We start from the raw sequence: 22419 nt of genomic DNA, 5'->3' as shown, positions 1-22419 counted from the left end.
AGGACGATGACAATGACTTTTGCGATTGCCAGAGTATTGAACAATATGCATCAGGTCAACCATACTCTTCTTGTATTGTATTATGTGTAGAATTTATATCATTGATATTAAATTAAGTCGGTTAGAAATTGGATAAGAATTGAAAAGTTTGGAATCGATTTTCCCCTGGATATGCCTTGTTATTTCTCAAATTTTATAAGAAAATTTGACCACGTGTGAGATGCCATTATTCAAAGGAAAAAATATGTTTACTTTTTGAAGAACAATGTAATTGCTATTGGTTTTTCCTTTATAAGTTAGTGGGGTGCTATTAATGATTTTCTATTTCAACTAGGTAGAGATGGCCCGTACAAGTACGGGCCCAACATTAAACAAATTTTTTGAGCTAAATGCATAAAATAAGTTCCTAGCTACATTTCATTTACGTTGAATGTGTATCATTTATGTAGTATGTGTATCATTTATGTAGTGGTACATTTTTATCGCTTATCATCCTGGCAAAAAGTACCTGTGAAAAAAGAGAGAAATATATAGGTTCAAAGTTGAATACTTAGTTAAACATATATAATTAGAGAAACCTCAAGAATAAAAGAGCACAAAGTAGCCTAATTCAAATTATGAAATCTCAAATATTTAGTTAATGTGGAAGGGTCTTTGTACACAAGTAACACAAGTCCTTTGTACACAATAATACAGATTATAGATCACCTAGCATAGTGCAACATATGTACAAAATCTTGAAGGAAAATTATTTTCATATCCTACATATCAATGAACACAACAAAATAATAACCTCTGTGTTGCAGCTTTATACATATGGTTTGATAGTGTGGCTTATAGTAAATCAACCAGTATGCTGAACAATATATACCAACCATCCAAACAGTATGCAGACAAAACAAGAGAAGGCACCCTTTACTATTACAAGTGAAATTTACAATCAATAGAGCAAAATCTGATGAAACATCATGATGACATGGAAAGACTATATGATAAATAATAAATAAAGCTCTTTTGGTTGGTGTTGTAGAGGAAACAATTCATACTATCAAAATATACAAAAGCCATAAAGGATCAGTGAAGCTCAACATGACAAAGGATTCACACATGACATATATATTTAAATATATCCCCTACTTATCCTAGTTATTAAGTCTAGCTAATTTTCTACGTCCTTTTCAATTTATTTGTCTTATTTTCTTTTAGTTTGCTTAAAAAATAATCACTTTTTTCTATTTAGCAATTCTTATGTCCAACATTCTGTCAGACATATTAAGTGCATTATACACATCTTTAGTTTGTGACTACAAGATTTAAAAGTTATGTGTCGTGTCAAGTCAAACTAAGACAAACAATTAAAATGGAGGCAACAAATTTAAAAAATTCAAAAAGAAGTGAGTGAAGAGAAAGTACTATACTGGTGCAGACATGTTTATCCCAAAGCAGAAAGACATTTTTGGCTTAAAAGGTTTTCTTCCATGAAGAAAATGAAACATATCTGCATAACTTCAATTTTTACGACATCCAAATCTATACAACAAGATTTACAAAAGTTCAGAGCCTAATTTCTAGACATGTTGGTAAATTATGTTTATCTATTGAGAACAATATTCTTACCACAAACAATAGAGTCACTACTTTAGCAATTAATTAAGATATTTGATAATAAAATTACAAAGAAAAGAGAAAAGAATGAAAATAAACTCTCAGTACAAAATTTAAGAGGAATGATACACACAGCAAGCAGCAAGACAACAAATTGTTGTTCCACGAGGTACGACTAAAGTCAAGTGAAAGCATACCTTATGCCAAGGGTGTGCTTTGATTTGTGGAAACCTAAAATCAGTATAGTTTGGATTCATACAGCGAATTTCCTCCCTTGTCGGTGTTCCAAGTACCTATAAGATGAAGCAAATGACACAAGAATCAGTAAGCAATAGAAGTCTAGATCACTGCAAACCTGCTACAATATTTGCATCAGTAAACAAGAATTTATCACACAACACCTTGGTTATCTCAACAAGCTGGTCCACAGTATTTTCTCCAGGGAACAATGGCTGCAAGAAGATTGCAAAAATTGGTTAGAAACAGGAAAAGTGCACCAAAAAAGTCTGCAGAGATTTCATGGACAGTACGTAAGCTATAGAGTGCAGTTCCTGGTCTACTCACAGGCAGAGATATGTAGATTATATGCTTGTAAACTTTTTACCAAATCCGCCACCTGCTTTGGGCTTAAGATCAGGCAACCAAAAAAGTAGATATAACCCTTTGCAACATAATGCACTTTCTAAATGCAAGGTCCAATCAAAATGAAAAGAACCGAAGACGGGACAGGAAAAAGTATATCCCTTCTTCATATATTAGTACAACAAGCAATGAAGGGAGAGGCAGATATATGAGCTCACAAATTTACCTCAAAGTCCCATTCCCCATGTAAATTTGGATCCCTCTTGTTAAACCAAACATATGTTTCAACCTGCAATGTCTTGGAACTGTCCTGTAAAACGAAGACATAGTTCATAAAAACTTAACAATATTGCAAAAATGAAAATAAATTAAACTATCACACTAAGTTCATGCCACAATCAAACAAACAAACAGGAGTGCTCCCAAATAAATCACTGTTTTTTTTGGGAGTACAGTACACTATATTGACCCCCCTCCCCTCCCCCGACATGCAGGCGATATAAATATCCATCAAATTGGGTGAAAACCCATGCATACAAGCAGTATATCTATAAAAGAATCTATCTAGTTTTTATTTTCTTAATACAACATACCAAGTGTAATCGCACAAGTGCGGTACTTTTATATTCTTAACCACTATCATATTTATCCAAAAATCAGTTAGCTGTTTTGCTAGCTGTATTTATTTATCAGCGTCAACCTCTTCAAGACAGAGACCATAAGATTGCTTCAAAGTGTCAGTGTCTATGCCAAAGAGTTGCTTCTGCAATGTGAAGTACTCAGACTGATATTACACCAAACTACAAGGTTTAAAACTTATACAAACAAATCAACCAATCAGCATTTTTGAGTTGCAATTTTTACGTGTGAAGTCTGAATTTTATGACAATGAATCAACCAAAAAATCAAATGCTAGTTTTATTTAGATCTCACAATAAAAAATCAATCCATTGATTTATATCGATAAAGTCTTTCTGTTCAATTCAATGCAATAACTTTCTCACAATTCCCATCAGCTATAATAATTATCATCATCCTTGAACCTAACTATGGGAGTTCAAATATCTTTCTACTTTCAAAGGAGAAATGAGGAGTGACAACTCACAAGTTCAAAGCTTCCATTTTGGAAACACACTATCTTGGTCATAGGTGAGAGGTCCACACCACAACTACTCACAGTTCTTTTTTTGAAAATTAAAGTAACTATTTACATTCACACTACCTTAAGCATCACAGAGCTAGAAAAAATAACTGTCATATTTATTGGGAGAAAACACAGTCCTCCTTTTGATACATTTTCATAATCATAAGTATTTGACAAAACATACAAAAACTGAAAGCATACGTACCAAGTGATTATCAATATGAGAACCTAGAGTATTTCCTCTTGAATTGCAAAACTATTTGGGATGTAATTAAGATTTGGTAGAACTTTGTGTTCAACTCATGCCATCATAGTAGAGGCAGGGTATGAATATTTGTGCGCGAGTGTGCACGGGTATAATACATTATATATAATTAACTAAATCACAATATAAGAACGCTTTATATGATATATCTTTCAAATTTTTTTTAGTGAACATTTTCAAAGAGTCTAAACTATATGGCTAAAACTAAAAAGAGATTCTTTTAGTCGAGAAAAGACTCATTTTTATTTAATAGTCAAAGAATCTCGTAATAGTTAGCTATCCAAACCTCAATTGTTCATCAGGAAAATTCAAAAACATCGAGCAACGCCCACTAAGCTTAGGCAGATGCAAGGAGTTTCAGCACTTTTTCAATTATTTCTCTGTTGGGACCTAGCAATAGAAATATCGAGTAGCTCTGTTCACTAAGCTTTAGGCAACTGCAAGGAATTTCTACACTTTTTCAGTTACTCCTCTGTTGGAAATTCAACCTCAATTCTCAATTTTGTTTCAACAGTTTCTCAGTCGCTAGGTCATCCCGTGTGACTAAAATTCATATGTTGCTTTTTTTTGTTTGGTTGAAAACATCATAAAAGATAAAAGAGACACGAAAATCAAACCAACACAACATGATAACATATATGCATAAGTTGGTGCAGCACCATCATAATCTATTTGGGGGATTTTTCAATTTCATTGCTGAAAAAGAAACCACAAAAAGCATAAACTAAACGACTCCACGTGCCACACACCATCAAAAATCAAAACTTAATAGTAAAAAGAGAAATGTAGCATTCAAAAATTAAACGTCAAGTCTGTAAGTGAAATGTCAAGAATCAACTAACATGACTGCAATAAGTTTCTCATTTTATCAATTCGTACATCCTTTCATATTTATTAATCGGGGAAACTTCTTTAAGATTATTAAGAAGATAACTCCTTTTTAAGTTAGTGACAAAAGATATAAGAAGAGCAGAACAAGGAAATTTACAGAACCAAGTAACCTCATATGACAAAGTAAAGATAAAATAAGCTAATCACTCTTATAAACTTTACTTGAGCAATATAAACTTTTCTCTTTATAAGTGTTGTATCTAGGCTACCTTGTGTGAACCTCGACCAATCCACCGGGTACTTAGTGTTGCCTAGCAACACAAATATTGAGCAACTTCGTTCACTAAGCTCCTAACAACACAAATCTCGAATAACTTCATCCACTCAGCTTAGGTAGAGAAATTTCTGCACTTTTTCAAAATTCCTTTGTCGGAACCTAGCAATACAACTATCGAGTAACTCCATCCACTAAGCTTAGGTAGATGCAAGAAAATTCTGCACTTTTTCAGTTATTTCTCTGTTGGGATTCCAACCTCGATTTTCAATCTCCCCTAGCAATTACTCAGTCGTTAGGCTATTCCAACTAAAATTCATTTGTTGCAATTTCTTTTATTTAAAACATCATAAAGAGATAAAAGATATACTAAAACCAAACCAATACAGTATCGCAACGCTAGTTATATACACAAGTCGGTGGAGTAGTATCAGAATCTATTGGGAAAATTTTTAATGTCATTGCCTACAAGCTCCAAAAAAACTCCAAAATAAACCCACAAAAACTCCAAAACAAACCCACAAGAGCCCAAAAAATTGATTTCGATAGAAAGCCCATATGTGAATGAAGGAAGTTCAAAAGAATTGTGATAAAAAAAATCAAACTAAAATAAAGGAACCACAAAGTTAATTCCGAAGGTAAAATACCAAATTAGTTACTGCATGTGAAAAAACACAAGAAAAATCCAAATGCAATTTCATGACATTCCAAATTAGAACAGCGAAAGCATAATCACCAAACCCAAATTGAAAATTGGGACTTCAAAAACACAAGTAAAATCAAACAGCAATAGCAGACCCAAATGGAAGACTTCAGTTTTGATGAAAAGAAAAATTATACAAAAAAAACTCAATGAAGACATGGAAGAACCTTACCTCGATAGAATGCTGAAGAAAACCGAAAGAACTTCTTGCGCAATTCATGCCTTTCTGTTTTTATGACCAGAATTCTTTGAATTCAGCCATGTGAGATGAGAGATGAGCTTCAGAACCAAAAAAGACTCTAAAACACAAGAAAAATCGAACATCACAAAAATCCAGAAAATTAATTCAGATGGGGAAAACCCATATATGAACAGAGCAAGTTGAAAAGAATTTTGATAAAGAAAATCAAACTATACATGTAACAAAAGACAACCAAAATCTATTGCATGTGAAAATATATGATTTTTTCATATATGAACAAAGGCTCAAACAAACACAAAACTAATCAAATATACAAACTTTGTAAGGGAAACAAAAAACCCATTTAGGCACAGAAATGAAATTTATAAACTACACATATCCACCATTTCTATATTAAAAATGAAATCCAATTTCATTCTTGTTTTCACACCATAAAAGCAGAGAGCTTTAAAAAAATTAAAAAAATAGTTCTTCCATTGGCAATAGAGTCCAATTGATGCACAAAACTTTTATTCCTTCTAATCCATCTCTTATAAACCTCCATACCACACATACCCAAATCAAATTTCATATATTCACACACCTAAATCAAACTTAATCACCCAACCAAAAGGATAATCCAACATCAATAAGAATCTCAAATAGGAAAATAAGGGAACATTCGCACAGCCAAATGAAATTTGGAACTTCACTTTGATGAAAGAAAGATGACTGAAAAAGCTCAATTGAATCATGCTTAATCTTACCTGGTAAATGCCGTGAACTTTGATGTGAAAATAGTGATATCAATAGAGGGAAAATAGAAGGATGACATAGAGGAACACATGCATACATTCAGATCACCATTGAAAGACACCTTGCAATAGGAAACTGAAAGGGCAAAAATTGATTAAGCAACAAGATGACACCTAGCCATTAGAGAAAATTGAAAAGACAAAAATACCCCTAAATAATGAAGCAAGCATGTTGAACTACCCTTTTCTACTATAGTAGAAAATTAGGGATGGTGGTATATAGCATTGGTGGTCAAGAAATTTGAATAATAACGATAGTGGGGAGGTGTTTGAATAATTAACCACGAAAGAGATATTGTTTCAATAACTAGTAGCTAAATCTTTAATATTCTATGACTAGATTTGTAATGAAATAGAAATTATTTTGTAATTTGTTAATTAGAGAAAACAACGGAATGTTGTACGTGTTTGGAAGAAGATTTTTTTTAGCTTTGCAACAAAAGAAATTATTATTATTATTATTATTATTATTATTATTATTGCGACTGTTGTTGTTATTTTTATTATTATTGTTATTATCGTTATTATTATTATTATTATTATTATTATTATTATAAGAGTTTAATGTACCCCTTCGTGTTTCCTTTTCAAATGAGTCTTGTTTTGGAAAATTTAAGGCAAGTATAGGAGGGTAAATGAATAGGCATACATGGCAAGAACAAGATTAATTCTTCCACTTTCATGTTACTATTCCTAATTTAGTTATTACTAAGTTAGTATGGGGTGAATTTATATTTTTGGTTATTATATTATGATTCAAGTTTTGATATATTGCTACATGTAATTAAGTGTTATGTGTATGATATTATGTGAATACCCTTAGGTTTATGACATTGGAAAGAAGTTGGGACTTAAGCCTAGACTTAAAATTTAGGAACTTGATTTTAAATTTGCGTAAATTTTTGGGTCTAGGCTAGACCTATAGTAATATGAGTGTTGTTAGTTACAAAATTTTATTATGATTATTAATGTGAATAGATTGCTTTGAGTTGGAAGTACAACAAAAAAGAAAGGCTCAAGTCTCAGAGTGATTGTTCGACTATTTGAGGCAACTGGATTTCTAAACTCTTGCTAAATGTATGGAATGCATGTATTTCCTTGTGATCGGTGTTTGGGAGTAATGGGATTTGGAAGGGTTGACTTGTCCACCTTAATTAATTTTATTGATAAAAAGGGTTAATAAAAGACAATGTGATTAATTGTTTGTATGTGATGTGTTGAGAATGGTACGAGTATCGGTATTATAATGGGAAGATTTATTATTATAGAATGCGGATTGTAATCCTAGAATGCGAAAGCATATGGGCATTAACTGATAGATTATTGATTTGCTTTATTATGTGTGATTGTGTTCTTTACTGAACTCGTATAATTGTGATAATTGAGGTGATTATATGTCATAGCGACATTTGATTTATTGAGATGTTGCATCATCTCCTTTCTTTGATATCATATGTGCACATGCATTGACATAAGATTGGCTAAGAGTTAAGGTCTAACAAGTGGAAATCGTCCGTGTTGAGATCGAGTTATGATTATTTGGGCACGTGGAGATCGTTTGTGTGATAGAAAAGTTATGATTATAATTTGGGCACGTGGAGATCATCCGTGCAGAATTTGATTGATTTATGATAGTCATTGATATCATCCGCACAGACACGTGGAGATCGTCCGTGTCGGTATATGGACCTCGTGAGTCCCCCATGGGTTATGAACTCTCGATATATTTCTGAGAAGTATCATGGATATATAGTTGAGAGAGTACTTGGTATTTGGAGGTATATCATTTTATGGTGTCATATTGCATTGCATCACATGACATTCTTCATCCTTTATGATTTAGTATTTTATTTATTATTGGAAAGTATTTGATATTTGGTTACGTCTATTTGATGAACTTGATCTTGTGTTTTGCTGGTATTGTGAGTGCCTTTTGTGAAATGTGTAATTGATGAATATTGAGTTTGTTGCTGTTATACGTGCTTTTAAATGGTGAACTTGTAACGACCTGTTTAGTCGTTTTGAGCAGCAGATTTTATTCTGGAAAAACTGTCTTGGTTGACGGATCCCACAACAGACCGTCATGGGCACGACGGACCGTCGAGGGGGTCTCGTTCCAAAACACTTAGAATTCTGAAATTTGGGTACGGAAATCGACTTTCTGAACTTCGCAACGAAATGGTAGGACGGACCGTCACAAGCATGACGGGCCGTCACAGACTCTTTAATAAAACGAGTCTCTGAAATCTGTGATGGAAGCAGCAGGACGGACTGTCGCAGTCACGACGGCCCGTCACAGACTGCGTAATCCTAGGCTGGGTCGGATTTCTGTTAAATATTTTAAGGGGCGTTTTGGACTATTCCTGCTTATAATTATAAAGTTAGTGGTTGAATATTAATAATCCAATTTCTTGAGGGTTAAAAGAGATAACCTTGAATCAATTAATGGGTTAATTCATCATCTTTTATACTTAATTATATGCTAATTAGGGTAAAAGAAAGAGGGTTTGAATAACAAAAATAGTAAGAACAAGGAGAGGGAAAGAGAACGATCGAGAGAAGAGGGAAACGAAGAGGAAACAAAGCTTTGGGAAATTGCTTGCTTGATCACGAATCTTCGGTGGAGGTAGGTTATGGTTTTTATATTTTTCATAGTAAACTCTTAATAGCGAATGATATATATTGGGTAGTATTGTAAACCCTTCTATATGCTTAATTGTGTGCTTGGATGATGTGTTTATATAATGGTGATAAAGTAAGCATGATGAAGTTATTGAATCCTAAATCTTGAAAACCTCTTGTTAATGATGATGCCTTGGTATAAAAGAAGGCTTGATGAACTAAAGTAATGAGATTGATGATGCCTTGGTATAAGAGAAGGCTTGATGAACTAAAGTAATGAGATTGATGATGCCTTGGTATAAGAGAAGGCTTGATGAACTAAAGTAATGAGATTGATGATGCCTTGGTATAAAAGAAGGCTTGATGAATTAACAGAATGAGATTAGGGGATCGGGTGTCACAAATTGACACGTAGAATTAGGGGATCGGGTGTCACGAACCGACACGTAGAATTAGGGGATCGGGTGTCACGAACCGACACGTAGTATTAGGAGATCGGGTGTCACGAACCGATACGTAGTATTAGGGGATCGGGTGTCACGAACCGACACGTAGAATTAGCGGATCGAAGTGTCACGTTTCGACACATAGTAGTAGGGGAGCAGAGTGTCACGTACCGACACAAGAGGAATAAAGATAATGAATCTTGAAATTATGTTAATAAATTCGAATGAAAAGAACCTATATCCCAAATGAGTATGGTGTGGAGACTTGAGTTCTCATAGGTTTGTTTGATGTGGTTACACGTGATTTGTGAACTTGTTTCTTTCACCTGTTGAATAATATGGTTGATTTTATGATATTATCTGATATATACTGTTTTCTATTTTGAGTTGGCCGATGATATCTACTCAGTACTCGTGTTTTGTACTGACCCCTACTTGTATGTTTTCTTATTGTTCATTGTGGAGTGCAGCAAACGTACCATCGTCTTCAACCCAACCGCAACTCTAGCCAGTCTTCGTCACACCAGATTTCAGGGTGAGCTAAAGCCTCTAGCTTGGACTGGATCTTCTTCTTCATGTCTTGATGCCTTGAAGTTATGGCATAGACTAGCTATTATTTATGTTTAGTTTCTTAGATACTCTTAGCTTTAGTAATTTGAGGATAGATGTTCTTGTGATGATGACTTCCAGATTTTGGGGATAATGATAAGTTTTGAGTTTAGAAGTTGATTTTGATTTTGTTAATGAGTTTTAAGTCTTCCGCATTGTTTTTCTATTTATTATGTTTGAAATGTTGGGGTTTAGATTGGTTGGTTCGCTCACATAGGAGGATAAATGTGGGTGCCACTCACGACACGTTTTGGGTCGTGACAAACTTGGTATCAGAGCATTAGGTTCGTTGGTCTAATCACACAAGAACGAGTCTAGTAGAGTCTTAAGCAACGGTAGGGGGACGCCTTTACTTTTCTTTGAGAGGCTATAAGACTTTAGGAAAATTCCATTCTTTCTTTCTTTCTTTCGTGCTATTACTTGGGTCCAATTGGTATCTAGATGATACAAATTTGTATCTGACCATCTTCACTCTATCTCGCAGATGGTTAGAACTAGAGCAACAACTGTGCCAACACCAACACCGGCAAGACAAGAAGCGTCTGAGCCAGCCACTATAGCTGTAGCTCGAAGAGGAGTAGTGGCAAGAGGCCGTGGAAGAGGTCGTGGGAGGACGTCCTCTAGAGGAAGAGGACAAGCACCTAGCCTGTCTGGTACTAGGGCGGTGACTCCTCACCCCAACCTACCTCGGAGATGATCAATCAGGTTCTTGCTTATCTTTACGGGTTATCTGATCAGGGCCAGACACCGCCAGTGTTTTCAGCACCAGCACCTCAGGTTCCGGAGGTACAACATGCAGCTACTGTGGCTCCCCGCGTGGATGCCTCATTGAAAATAGGCACGTTTCCTCATCTGACTACAGGGCCTATAATGACAAATGATCAATATGAACTTTTCAGTAAGTTCTTGAAATTGAAACCTCCAGTCTTCAAGGGTGCTGAATCTGAGGACGCCTACGATTTTCTGGTTGACTGTCATGAGCTACTACACAAGATGGGTATAGTAGAACGGTTTGGTGTTGAGTTTGTGACTTATCAGTTCCAAGGGAACGCCAAAATGTGGTGGCGGTCACATGTTGAATGTCAACCAACAGAGGCACCACCTTTGACTTGGGCATCATTCTCTAGCTTGTTTATGGAGAAGTATATCCCCCGGACTTTGAGGGATAGGAAAAGAGATGAGTTCTTGAGCCTAGAGAAAGGTAGGATGTCGGTTACTGCATATGAGGCTAAGTTTCGTGCATTATCCAGGTATGCCACCCAACTTTGTTTCAGTCCACAAGAGCGGATTCGCCGTTTTGTGAAGGGGTTGAGGTCAGAATTGCAGATTTCAGCCTTATAGGTAGCGGCTATGGCAAAATCCTTTCAAGAAGTGGTAGACTTCGTGATAGAGGTGGAAGGAGTGAAGCCAGATGACTTCACCATTGCATCGACATCAAAAAGGTTTCAAAAGGGAGGTGAGTGTAATGGTTCTTACTCTAGAGGACAGGGTTCAGGAGGTTACTCAGTCCGACCAATTCAGTCTTCACTACAGACTGTAGTTGGGGGTCCACCTCAGACCGGTCAACACTTCTTTGAGAGACCTATGCTTGACTCCAGAGAGTGTTATGGATGTGGGGAGACTGGACATATTAGGAGGAATTGTCCAAAACAGAGTTATAGACCCCCAATAGCTAGAGGTAGAGGTGGTCATGGTAGAGGCCGTTATTCTGGAGGACGTGGTGGCCGAGGTAATGATGGTCACCAAAATGGCCGGGGTGACGGGAAAACTAGAGCCACTACAGCACAACATGGTAGGGGCAACGGGCAAACAGGTGATAGGGCCCATTGTTACGCTTTTCCTGGGCGGTCGGAAGCGGAGACATCACATCCTGTTATCACATGTAATCTTTTGGTTTGTGATTGTATGGCTTCTGTATTATTTGATCCCGGCTCCATATTTTCATATCTATCTTCCTCATTTGCTACTGGTCTTAATTTACATTGTGAATTGCTTGACATACCTATTCGTGTGTCTACTCCGGTGGGTGAGTCTGTGATAGTTGAAAAGGTATATAGGTCTTGTCTGGTGACTTTTGTGGGGAGCAATACTCATGTAGACTTGGTTATCTTAGAAATGGTTGACTTCGATGTAATCCTAGGTATGAATTGGCTTTCTCCAAATTTTGCAATCTTAGATTGTAATGCTAAAACTGTAACGTTGGCCAAGCCTGGGACAGATCCATTAGTGTGGGAGGGTGACTACACTTCTAATCCGGTTCGTATCGTCTCCTTTCTTCGTGCTAAGAGAATGGTTAGTAAGGGTTGTTTAGCTTTCTTGGCACACCTCAGGGATGATACTACCCAAGTACCTTCAATTGAGTCAGTTTCGATAGTCCGCGAGTTTTTAGATGTGTTTCCTGCAGACCTTCCTGGTATGCCACCGGTAGAGATATTGACTTCTGCATCGATCTTGAACCGGGTACTCGCCCCATTTCTATACCCCCTTATAGAATGGATCCCGCTGAGTTAAGGGAGTTAAAGGCCCAACTTCAAGAGTTGTTGAGAAAAGACTTCATTAGACCAAGTGCATCCCATTGGGGTGCTCCTGTTTTGTTTGTGAAGAAGAAGGATGGAAGCTTTCGAATGTGCATAGACTACAGACAATTGAATAAGGTAACGGTTAAGAACAAGTATCCTCTTCCTCGCATTGATGATTTGTTCGTTCAGTTACAAGGTGTTTGTACCTTCTCAAAAATCTACTTGAGATCTGGTTATCTTCAATTGAAAATACGGGCAGCAGATGTGCCCAAGACTGCTTTTCGGACCTGGTATGGGCATTATGAGTTCTTAGTAATGTCTTTTGGGTTGGGCTTACGAATGCCCATGCTGCTTTCATGAGCTTGATGAATGGGATTTTTAAGCCATATCTGGATCTCTTTGTGGTCGTATTTATTGATGATATATTGGTAAACTCAAAGAGCAAGAAGGAATATGAGGAGCACATGAGAATTGTATTGGAAATGTTGAGGGAGAGAAAGCTTTATGCCAAATTCTCTAAGTGTGAGTTTTGGCTAGATTCAGTGTCCTTCTTAGGGCACGTAGTTTCTAAGGATGGAGTGATGGTGGATCCATCTAAGATTGAAACGGTGAGGAATTAGGTAAGACCTACTAATGTGTCAGAAGTAAGGAGCTTTGTTGGTTTAGCTAGCTACTACCGTTGATTTGTCAAGGGATTCTCTTCCATTGCTTCCCAATTGACGAACTTGACTAAGCAGAATGTTCCATTTGTATGGTCGGACGAATGTGAGGAAAGCTTTCAGAAACTCAAGACCTTGTTGACTACTGCACCAATCCTTACCCTGCCAGTGGAAGGTAAGAATTTCATTGTCTATTGTGATGCATCCTATACGGGTTTGGGTGCAGTACTAATGCAAGAGAAGAATGTAATTGCTTATGCTTCGAGGCAATTAAAGGTGCATGAACGTAATTATCCAACCACAATTTAGAGCTAGCTGTGGTAGTGTTTGCCTTAAAGCAATGGAGACACTATCTACATGGAGTTAAGTGTGAAGTATACACGGATCATCGTAGCCTACAGTATGTCTTTACTCAAAAATATTTGAATTTGAGATAGAGGAGATGGATGGAACTACTGAAGGGCTACAATATCACTATCTTGTATCATCCGGGAAAGGCTAATATTGTGGCAGACGCCTTAAGTAGAAAGGCAGGGAGCATGGGAAGTCTAGCTCACTTGCAAGTTTCTAGACGTCCATTGGCTAGAGAGGTTCAGACTCTGGCTAACGACTTGATGAGGTTAGAAGTAAATGAGAAGGGAGGATTGTTGGCTTGTGTGGAGGCAAGATCTTCTTTTCTTGACAAGATTAAAGGAAAGCAGTTTACCAATGAGAAACTGATCCGGATCCAAGATAAATATTACGAGGAGAGGCTAAGGAAGCACAAATCGATGAGGAAGGTGTTTTGAGAATCAAGGGAAGGGTATGTGTACCCCGCGTTGATGATTTGATCAACACTATTCTGATAGAGGCTCATAGTTCAAGGTATTCTATACATCCTGGTGCAACCAAGATGTATCGTGACCTAAAGCAACATTTTTGGTGGAGTAGAATGAAGCGCGACATTGTTGATTTTGTTGCCAAATGTCCAAATTGTCAACAAGTAAAGTATGAACACCAGAGGCCCGGAGGAACACTTCAGAGAATGCCCATTCCTGAATGGAAGTGGGAGAGAATTGCAATGGACTTCGTGGTTGGTCTTCCAAAGACATTAGGGAAGTTTGACTCTATTTGGGTAATTGTGGACAGATTAACTAAGTCTGCTCACTTCATCCCGGTCAAGGTGACCTACAATGCAGAGAAGTTATCTAGACTCTACATCTCAGAAATTGTTCGATTGCATGGAGTTCCACTTTCCATCATATCAGATAGAGGTACACAGTTTACTTCTAAGTTTTGGAGAACATTGCATGCTGAATTAGGTACTAGGTTGGACCTTAGAAACTTCATTTCACCCTCAGACCGATGGTCAGTCTGAGCGAACAATTCAGGTTTTGGAAGATATGCTTCGTGCATGTGTGATAGAATTTGGGGGTCATTGGGATAACTTCTTACCCTTAGCGGAGTTTTCACACAATAATAGCTATCACTCAAGTATTGATATGGCTCCATTCGAAGCATTGTATGGGAGAAGATGTAGGTCTCCCATTGGTTGTTTTGATGCATTTGAGGTTAGACCTTGGGGTACTGACCTTTTGAGAGATTCATTAGAGAAAGTGAAATCTATTCAAGAAAAGCTTTTAGCGGCGCAAAGTAGGCAAAAGGAATATGCAGATCGAAAGGTTAGAGACTTGTAGTTTATGGAGGGTGAGCAAGTCTTGCTGAAGGTTTTGCCCATGAAAGGGGTGATGCGGTTTGGTAAAAGAGGTAAGCTAAGCCCAAGGTATATTGGACCATTCAAAGTACTTAAGCGGGTAGGGGAGGTGGCTTATGAATTAGCCTTGCCCCCAGGACTGTCAGGAGTGCATCCGGTATTGCATGTGTCTATGTTGAAAAGATACCATGGGTATGGAAACTACATTATTCGTTGGGATTCAGTTCTTCTTGATGAGAATTTGTCTTATGAGGAGGATCCTGTTGCCATTCTAGATAGAGAAGTCCGCAAGTTGAGGTCAAGGGAGATTGCATCTGTCAAGGTTCAATGGAAGAATCGGCCAGTCGAAGATTCCACTTGGGAGAAGGAGGCCGATATGCAAGAAAGATATCCACACCTGTTTATAGATTCAGGTACTCCTTTTCGCCCTTGTTTTTCTTCTTATGATCGTTCGTGGATGAACGATGGGTAAATTGGTATCTATTCTAACGACCTATTTAGTCGTTTTGAGCAACAGATTTTATTCTGGAAAAACTATCTTGGTCGACAGATTCCATGACGGACCGTCATAGGCACGACAGACCGTCGACGGGGTCTCGTTCCAAAACACTTAGAATTCTGAAATTTGAGTACTGAAATCGACTCTCTGAACTTCGCGACGAAATGGCAGGACGGACCGTCACAAGCATGACGGGCCGTCACAGACTCTTTAATAAAATGAGTCTCTGAACTCTGTGACGAAAGTAGTAGGACGGACCGTCGCAGTCACGACGGCCCGTCAAAGACTGCGTAATCCCAGGATGGGTCAGATTTCCGTTAAATGTTTTAAGGGGCGTTTTGGACTATTCCTGCTTATAATTATAAAGTTAGTGGTTGAATATTAATAATCCAATTTCTTGAGGGTTAAAAGAGATAACCTTGAATCAATTAATGGGTTAATTCATCATCTTTTATACTTAATTATATGCTAATTAGGGTAAAAGAAAGGGGGTTTGAATAAGAAAAATAGAAAGAACAAGGAGAGGGAAAGAGAACGATCGAGAGAAGAGGGAAACGAAAAGAAAACAAAGCTTTGGGAAATTGCTTGCTTGATCACGAAACTTCGGTGGAGGTAGGTTATGATTTTTATGTTTTTCATAGTAAACTCTTAATAGCAAATGATATGTATTGGGTAGTATTGTAAACCCTTCTATATGCTTAATTTTGTGCTTGCATGATGTGTTTATATAATGGTGATAAAGTAAGCATGATGAAACAATTGAATCCTAAATCTTGAAAACCTCTTGTTAATGATGATGCCTTGGTATAAAAGAAGGGTTGATGAACTAAAGTAATGAGATTGATGATGCCTTGGTATAAGAGAAGGCTTGATGAACTAAAGTAATGAGATTGATGATGCCTTGGTATAAGAGAAGGCTTGATGAACTAAAGTAATGAGATTGATGATGCCTTGGTATAAAAGAAGGCTTGATGAATAACAAAATGAGATTAGGGGATCGAGTGTCACGAATTGACACGTAGAATTAGGGGATCGGGTGTCACGAACCGTCACGTAGAATTAGGGGATCGGGTCTCACGAACCGACACGTAGTATTAGGGGATCGGGTGTCACGAACCGACACGTAGAATTAGGGGATCAGAGTGTCACGTTCCGACACATAGTAGTAGGGGAGCAGAGTGTCACGTACCGACACAAGAGGAATAAAGATAATGAATCTTGAAATTATGTTAATAAATTCGAACGAAAAGAACCTATATCCCAAATGAGTATGGTGTGGAGACTTGAGTTCTCATAGGTTTGTTTGATGTGGTTACACATGATTTGTGAACTTGTTGCTTTCACCTGTTGAGTAATATGGTTGATTTTATGATATTATCTGATATATACTCTTTTCTATTTTTAGTTGGCTGATGATATCTACTCAGTACTCGTATTTTGTACTGACCCCTACTTGTATGTTTTCTTTTTGTTCATTGTGGAGTGCAGCAAACGTACCATCGTCTTCAACCCAACCGCAACTCTAGCCAGTCTTCGTCACACCAGATTTCAGGGTGAGCTAAAGCCTCTAGCTTGGACTGGATCTTCTTCTTCATGTCTTGATGCCTTGAAGTTCTGGCATAGACTAGCTATTATTTATGTTTAGTTTCTTAGATACTCTTAGCTTTAGTAATTTGAGGATAGATGTTCTTGTGATGATGACTTCCAGATTTTGGGGATAATGATAAGTTTTGAGTTTAGAAGTTGATTATTGATTTTGTTAATGAGTTTTAAGTCTTCCGCATTGTTTTTCTATTTATTATGTTTGAAATGTTGGGGTTTAGATTGGTTGGTTCGCTCACATAGGAGGATAAATGTGGGTGCCACTCACGACACGTTTTGGGTCGTGACAGAACTGTTAGGTTGGGTTGGTTTTATGCAGGTTGTAGTTATGGAGGTTCGATTGGGGTGTAAGGAGTATCCGTAGTTTATCCCCTTAGCTTGTGTTTAGATGTTTACTTGCTGAGCACCGTATGGTTTGTACTCACCCCTTACTTCTACAATTTTTTTTGTAGGTTATTAGCCTAGACCTTTGTGATATTTTCTCTTCTTCTTGTCTGAGGCTTCATATGGAGATTTGTGAGGTAGTTGCTTGTCATTTCGGCGGACCTTCTTACTCCTATTTATAATCTTGTCCTACTTTAGGAACAATGTCATATGAAACTTGTATCTTTCTTTTGATTCATTGGTGATACTTTAGAGACTTGTATACGTGACAACCAGATTTTAAGAGTAATTTTGAGTAACTTATGAAATTTTTTTATCTTATTATAATGATCGAGTTTTAGGCTGACTTGTCTTGCTGGGATAAGACGAGTGTCAGCACGTCTATTTTTGGATAGTAACATTTTTGCTTTTTTTAATTGTTTTATTTTAAATTTTGAATATTGTTTTATATTTTTTTTTAATATGATTTTTTTAGAATTAGAATTCTAGTTTTTGAAAATTTGAATCGTTTTTTATTTTAATTAATCTGAAACATGATTTTTTGAGAAAAAAAATTTATTTTGCTGAAATTTCGAATTAATTTTTGGTATGTTTTTCTCGATCTAAAATACTATTTTGTGACTGAAATAAGTAAATTTAATTCTGAAATTTGTTGATATATATAAATAATATGAGATCGTAAAATCTTCAATAAGGAGTTCCTAAGTTTTACTAAATATGATTTAAAAAATTACACATGAATACGGAATATAAATTGAAGATAGAGAGAGGAAAATACTGGAACTTGTATTAATTATTGCATTTTAGACTTTTAATTATATGTTTTTGATTTTCGGGTGATATATATTTCTTTTGTTACAATTTCTAACAATAATATATAATATGCGTTATTTTACAGTCAAATTTACTCTTGCCAGATTTATATTTCTGGGATACTTATTTCATACATTTTTATTTATTTTAAAAAAAAATTCAAATCGGATATCAAGTGTATAGAGATTGGATACAACATTAACTTATTTTAGATTGTCTAGTTTTGTTTGAAATATTTCATTTTCAAGAGGGATATATGTTTTGATACTAATTGAATACAACATTAACTTGTTTAGGTTGTCTAATTTGGTTAAAATCTCAACGATATGTTGATTTTTTAATTTTTCAATGGCATATCAATTCGATACAAAAATTTATACAAATTTAATATAATATTAACTAGTTTTACATTGGCTATTACAGATAAATCTCTTTTCAATTTTACTTTTTCAATTTTACTTATGGGACGCCAATTGGATATCAGACGTATACAAATTTCATACTAAGATTTGATTGAATTTTTTCAGTCAATATCAATTGCATACACACTGCCTATTTTTTAGTATACATTTGAAAACACTTAATACACAAATGATTAACAAGCACACATAATATAATTCATTAACTTAAAGACAAAATAAATCAATAAATTAGTTTGCCACAATAAAACAACTAAATCAAAATAAAAATAAATTGTCTTTTTTCAGAAGGGTAATTTGAACATGTCTTCCTGTTATGTTCCTCCCACAGACCTCTTGAATTTTACATCAGCTAATCATTTACATAGTTCAAGTTGTGGTCTCCATATAGTTCTTGAACCAGACGACAATATTTTATGCTCCAACACATTTTGAATTGTATATGTTCCTGTTTCATCATAAATCATTGCGTTATTATTACATCATATAAAAGTACAAATAACTTTGGCCAAAGTCATATGCGGCCACTCAAACTTGTCCCGATTATTCATTTAGACACCTTAACTAGACGTACTCCTATTGAACACTTCAACCAAACTGAATTTGAACCATTTGAACATTTTTTCGAGAATAAACAAAAAATAGAGGATGTGTGAAATACACCCGCGCTGACATGTCAACTTGACCAATCAAATAATGACATGTGTTATTTTTTAATCCAAAAAATTATTTAAACATTATATTATAAAGTAAAAAAATAAAAATTATTTTAAAGTAAAAAAATGAAAAAAAGAAGTAAAACCTAAATTTCCCTGCCTTCAACTGGAACAAAACATACATTTCCTCTAACTCCATTAATGGCTACCCTCCCCTCCCTGCACAGTTCCATCTTTAACCCGATAATATTTTTTTTCATCAGCTTTTTTATTAATTATAACTTTTTACTTCATCTAGTTTTTTAGGTAGAGAAAAATGGGGAAAAGAATCTCTTCGAAAAATTTATAAATGAACAAAATGCTAAGAATTTTGAAACCATTAGAATGGTGGGAGAAGAAGATAACCACTGATACTAAGAATTTTGAAATCATTAGAATGATGGAGGGAGAAGATAACCACTAGTGTATGGGTATGGGGGTTGGGGTGGGGTGGGGTTGATAGAAATAGGGAAGAAGAAGAAGACAATTGTTCTTCTTCTTTTTTGTTATATTTTTTTTAAAAAAAAAAATAACTTAGGGGTATAAATTAAGAGGAAAAAAAAGAAAAATATTATTTTTAATAAATTAACGCGCTCAAGGAAAGTGAATTACACGTTTTTTGCCATGTCAGCATTTTGTGTCTAATAGGAATGACTTTTGAACAAATAAAATGTTTAATTGGCACAAGAATTAGTTGAGGTGTCTAAATAAATTATGCGGACAACTTTGAGTGGCCGGAGATGACTTAGGTCTATACATATGTTATATCAATATATAGATTTCATACCATTTTTATGCATACAAAATTCATATAAAAGTAAAAATACATATGTTATTTTTAAAAAATTTCATATATTATTACAAAATATAAAAGTAAAACACATATGTCATATCAGTATATAAATGACGTGTGGAACCACATATTGGATTACTCCAGTATGGCACAAAGTCGTTGATGCCGAGTCGGCTCCTCTGGCGCTACCTATGCCCCTCCGAGCAAATCTTCTAGAGAGCGTACCCTTAGTTTTTTGCTCTTTCATACAACTCTTATTCACACATTTCATAGTTATTCCATGCCAAAAGTTATCAATTTTTCATACCAGTATCATGCCACTAGAATATCAAAATAATTTCAACTTAGAAATATTAATTGTTATTCTTTAATAAACAATATACCAAATTGGTTATATTGTTATTCTCAAAATTCATTACAATATTATGTTAAGAAATATTTAATCAAATCAGAAATTGTACCAAAAAACATTATTGATTATCATACATGTATGGTAGTATTAGTATACAAATTCCACAGAAAAAATTATCTATTTTTTAACCAGAAATATATCAACAAAATGAGTCAGACAAATAATGAACAAATTCGATGTTCATACCAAAATATTGTATTATATTTTTTTTAAAAAAAGTCATAATTAAAATTATTATACACAACAAAAAATCTGAAATTAGTATACAAATTTCATACAATTATTATGCACACTTTTCATACCTATTTCAACCAAAATTATATCTATTCATGCCATAAGTTGTCACTTTTTCACAGCAGAAATCATGTCACTATAATATAAAAATAATACTACTTTTAACTGTTGATTATCATTTTATTAGACAAATAGTATACGAAATTCATTCAAATATGATTCTAATATCATACCAACATGGTATAACCAATAAACCAAATTCAAATAAATTTTGTGTAATTTTTAAACTAGAAACATAAAAAAAGAATGAATGTTTAATTCAAAATCTATACCAATTTATGTAATTTCAAAAGAGAATATTCATACTAAAAACCTCATGATTAAAACTTTTATACACAAACAAAATCTGAATATATATTTTTTTTAGAATCACTGTTCATAATATTTTTTTAACATTTTATTTGTATTACGATACAAATAAAAATTACAAAGAACACTAACCTATTTTCATCTAGCACCATACTTTATTAATACTATAAGAAGTCATACATTGCAAGACAAAAAAAATTACTGAATAAACACGAATACGAATTAGATGAGAGTGACAGTTTATAGAGAAAATATTGAGAAAAGAGAAAAACCTTTCAAGAAAAGAAAAGAATTATATTTGAACGAATTTTAACTGCTTTGGGCCAAATAAGAAATAAATATTCTTTTTTTAATTAATTTTAACTGATTGAGTAAAAAATGAAAAACAAATATTCCTATTTTGTTTTTAATTTCCTAAATTTATGACATTATTAATTATCCTTAACATACTAAAATTAATGACATATTCGTTTTTCTTCTTATGATTGTCAAAAAACATTTTCTACTATTATTTTTTGAAAAAAATAACAAATTGTTACAACCTGAAATTTTTTATTGTTACAATTTGAAAGTTTTATGATACTGTCATAACTTGAAAATATTAGTCTTATATATATCATTTATAAAATTTTCACACTTGTCCATTAATTTGTATACTCCCTCTGTCTCATTTTATGTGAGGTAATGTCACGATCGGACTTTAGATCCCAGACGAGAACGGTATCGTTGACCTCTCAAAGGTCACAGACCGGCCTACATACGTCATCGTTACTTCATCTAGGTTAATTTTAGCGGAAAATTTGAACTTTTTGTTACTTAACATTCATATAAGACATTTGCTTAAACTCATAAACATTCACAATCAACCATCTAATATTAAGATCATCAAATGAAAGAAATAGTTCAATACTGCATTAAGTGTATACTTGCCAAAATGGCACCAATACAATGTCTGAAATAAAATGAGAAAGAAACGCTAGTGGAACATACTCCACCAACTCAAACCTATATCTAAGCTAGAATATAATGGGCAAGCGTCTTCGAAAGCATGAGGACCTACCAAGTCTGGATGAATATTCCACGTCCGGATAGCTGCAGCGTCGTATCGTAAGTTGTAGCATCCGCCTGTGCCTGCACTTTAAAGTATAGAGTCGTATGGTATTAGTACACACTTGTACTAAGTATGAGTATATCAAGCACACACCAAAGACATGAATGATTAAGAAGAGTTGTCTCCTAACGATATGAATT

General features: G+C 35.0%; 1 protein-coding gene across 2 annotated transcripts; it reads right to left on the bottom strand.

The window, feature by feature from the left end:
• Nucleotides 1-297: 297 nt before the first annotated feature.
• LOC112941301 (shaggy-related protein kinase iota-like) lies at nucleotides 298-6468 on the bottom strand. Of its 2 annotated transcripts, none has more exons than XM_069297100.1 (6): nucleotides 6353-6468; nucleotides 5577-5703; nucleotides 2414-2497; nucleotides 2007-2057; nucleotides 1803-1898; nucleotides 298-508 (listed from the first exon to the last, which is right to left on the bottom strand). In XM_069297100.1, exons 2-6 carry the CDS (start codon nucleotides 5622-5624, stop codon nucleotides 458-460), a joined length of 330 nt encoding a protein of 109 aa, XP_069153201.1. In that variant the 5' UTR covers nucleotides 5625-5703; nucleotides 6353-6468; the 3' UTR covers nucleotides 298-457. The 2 variants fall into 2 exon arrangements, with proteins under 2 accessions (XP_069153201.1, XP_069153202.1); XM_069297101.1 differs by having other exon boundaries at nucleotides 5577-5650.
• Between the last annotated feature and the right edge of the window lie 15951 nt (nucleotides 6469-22419).

The sequence above is a fragment of the Solanum lycopersicum genome, chromosome 4 (assembly GCF_036512215.1).
Source record: "Solanum lycopersicum chromosome 4, SLM_r2.1".
NCBI lineage: Eukaryota > Viridiplantae > Streptophyta > Magnoliopsida > Solanales > Solanaceae > Solanum > Solanum lycopersicum.
This window is presented reverse-complemented; position numbering and strand designations above follow the sequence as displayed.